General features: G+C 42.4%; 1 protein-coding gene across 5 annotated transcripts in view; it reads right to left on the bottom strand.

The window, feature by feature from the left end:
• Nucleotides 1–2500, bottom strand: part of LOC144975489 (uncharacterized) — a 63516-nt gene that overhangs the window by 17548 nt on the left and 43468 nt on the right. For all 5 annotated transcript variants that reach the window (XR_013645927.1, XM_078919621.1, XM_078919619.1 and 2 more), the window contains one exon: nt 1649–1776. Coding sequence is in view for 4 of the 5 variants with exons in the window: in XM_078919621.1 (XP_078775747.1) it covers nt 1649–1776 (128 nt within the window). In the remaining variant the exon portion in view is untranslated. The remainder of the gene's footprint in view (nt 1–1648; nt 1777–2500) is intronic.

Here is a 2500-nt window from a genome sequence, read left to right as displayed (position 1 = left end):
CTTGAATCTCTCCTAATGTTTGTCTACACCATTTTAATACACAACAAAATAGGGACAATCTATTTGATTTTTCCACGTACTCGAGGCATCGGTCACAATAAAAAGAATGTGCCCAAAATGACCTTCATAATAATAAAAAAAACTGTTCAGATTTAAATTTTTCAGCTTTTGTTCAGTTTGTTTGACCCATGGGTCAAGTTTACAACAACTGTCGTGATGAACACAGCTGTGTGTTGTTTTGCATCAATTAACGAACAATCCAATCGTTAGACGGAAACAAGTCATGTGATCGATGCCTGGGGTGAACGAAATTCATGAATCTAGATCTCTCTATTGAATAACCCAATCCACTTTCCTGGATCAGAAAGAATTGGAATAATTATTTTTGTAATGATAAAGATAAGATAATTTAGCTTTTATATAGCGCAATATACACTAAACGTGCTCAAAGTTCTTTACAAGGGGGCCCCTGGCCAACAGCAACATTTAACATGTAGGACGGGACATGACGCTTGTAAGGCATCGCTGTTAACGGCCAGGTACTCATTTTACACCTGAGTACGGTGAGAGAATGTGCGTAAAGAGCCTCCGCCAAGGCCTCAACTATGCGCCGAGCGAGGCTCGAACCCAGGACCTTCCGACCCGAAAGCGAGTGTCATACCACTAGCCCACATAACCGCAAAATATTGAATATTTGTTTTTTGTCAACCTGCTGGTGTTGATCAAATATAATAATAATGGATTGAGCTCCAAGGTGACAATTCTCACACATTTATTCTTATATGAATGGGACCATTGTCAATTCGGCAATACTCTGATAAAAAAAAAAAATTAAAAAACCATTAAAAAGATTTATCTAGGCCAAAGAACTCGTCCTTCAAATATCGATCGATTAAAATGAGAGAGGGAGGGAGGGAGAGGGAGAGAGAAAGACATGCAGTGAGAGGGGGAGATAGGCGAGAGAGAGAGAGAGAGAGAGAAAGAGAGGGAGAGAGAGAGAGAGAGAGAGAGAAAGAGAGGGAAAGAGAGAGTGAGAGAGAGAAAGAGAGAGAGAGAGAAAGAGAAAGAGAGAGAGAGAGAGAGAGAGAAAGAGAGAAAGAGAGAGGGAGAGGGGGGGGAGGAGAAATATTTATGCCTACATTTAGGCCATAAAACTCGTCTTTCAAATATCAATAATTGATTAAAATGAGAGAGGGGGCGGGAGGGATGGACAGGGAGGGAGAAAGACATGGAGAGGGAGGGAGGGGAGAGAGAGAGAGAGATAGAGAGAGAGAGAGAGAGAGAGAGAGGCGGGAAGGAGAAATATAGGCATAAAGATAGGTAGAGAGAGAGATGGAGAGAGAGAGAGAGAGAGAGAGAGAGAGAGGGGGGGAGGAGGGAAGGAGAAATATAGGCATAAAGATAGGTAGAGAGAGAGAGAGAGAGAGAGAGAGGGGGGGGGGGGAGGGAAGGAGAAATATAGGCATAAAGATAGGTAGAGAGAGAGCGAAAAAGAGAGAGGGAAACAGAGTGAGGGGGGGGGGGCGGGGGAGGGGAGAAATAAAGATAGTGGGCGAGAGTAAAGTCATGAAGAGTAGGACAACCCAACATTTACGAAGGAAAATCCAAAACAGTGGAAGATTGGCGTAATGAGGTAATTTTCTCTAACCTTTGTGATGCTTCTAGCCGTTTCTGGTTGGTGCTTGTTGCCCTTTGACCTTCCGGTCTCATGACCTCGTGACCTTATGGACAGCCGCCGCCAGAATTTCCAGGACGATCCGCCGTGGCCTTGGGTGTCTGAAATCCATCAAATCGATATAATATAAATTCGATATTATATCAAATCGATATAGTTTACAATAATTATGATTACAGTAGAATTCTTGGTTTTGCTGTGAACTGTGAACTACCAACATATCATTTTCTGCTTTTAAAAAAAAATTGTTAGTTTCATGTTGGTTTAATTTTTAGGGTGTTAAAAGACACCACCCAGTTATTTAGGAGAGACAGTTTTACTTGCTGAACACAGAACAGGCCCATACAAATACAGTTTGTTTTTCTCCCACGAACAACAAAGGACTGGAATGTTCTGCTAGAGACATAATAATCGTTGAATTCTTGGAAACTTTCAAAACAATTTTTAATTCACCCGCTTGTCAAATCAATCTGTGACTACAACAAGAGATAAAGTGAGTAGGAAAGTGTCAGAAGACAATAGAGAATAAAAATTTCGCGGCGGTGATGGGGGATCGAACCCGCGACTTTACTGGTACGACAACTCCGCCTGGAAGAGCGGGAAGAGCGTGACTCTACCGTATGAGCTATCCACGACCCCCAAAAAAGATCGTCTCTAGCCCTAGTGTTTTAATTGGACTTTACTGTACATGAACATTAAAATGCGTTCAACAGCGCTGACATTTGTGACGAGACGAGACATCGAACCAATGAGTCAACAAGGCACCCCGATCATTCGTGGATAGTTACCAGATGTTTGTAGGGACCAATGAGTCAACAAGGCACC

This window comes from Berghia stephanieae, chromosome 6 (genome assembly GCF_034508935.2).
Source record: "Berghia stephanieae isolate SIO BIC M18660-M18661 chromosome 6, UCSD_Bste_1.3, whole genome shotgun sequence".
Taxonomy (NCBI): Eukaryota; Metazoa; Mollusca; class Gastropoda; order Nudibranchia; family Aeolidiidae; genus Berghia; species Berghia stephanieae.
This window is presented reverse-complemented; position numbering and strand designations above follow the sequence as displayed.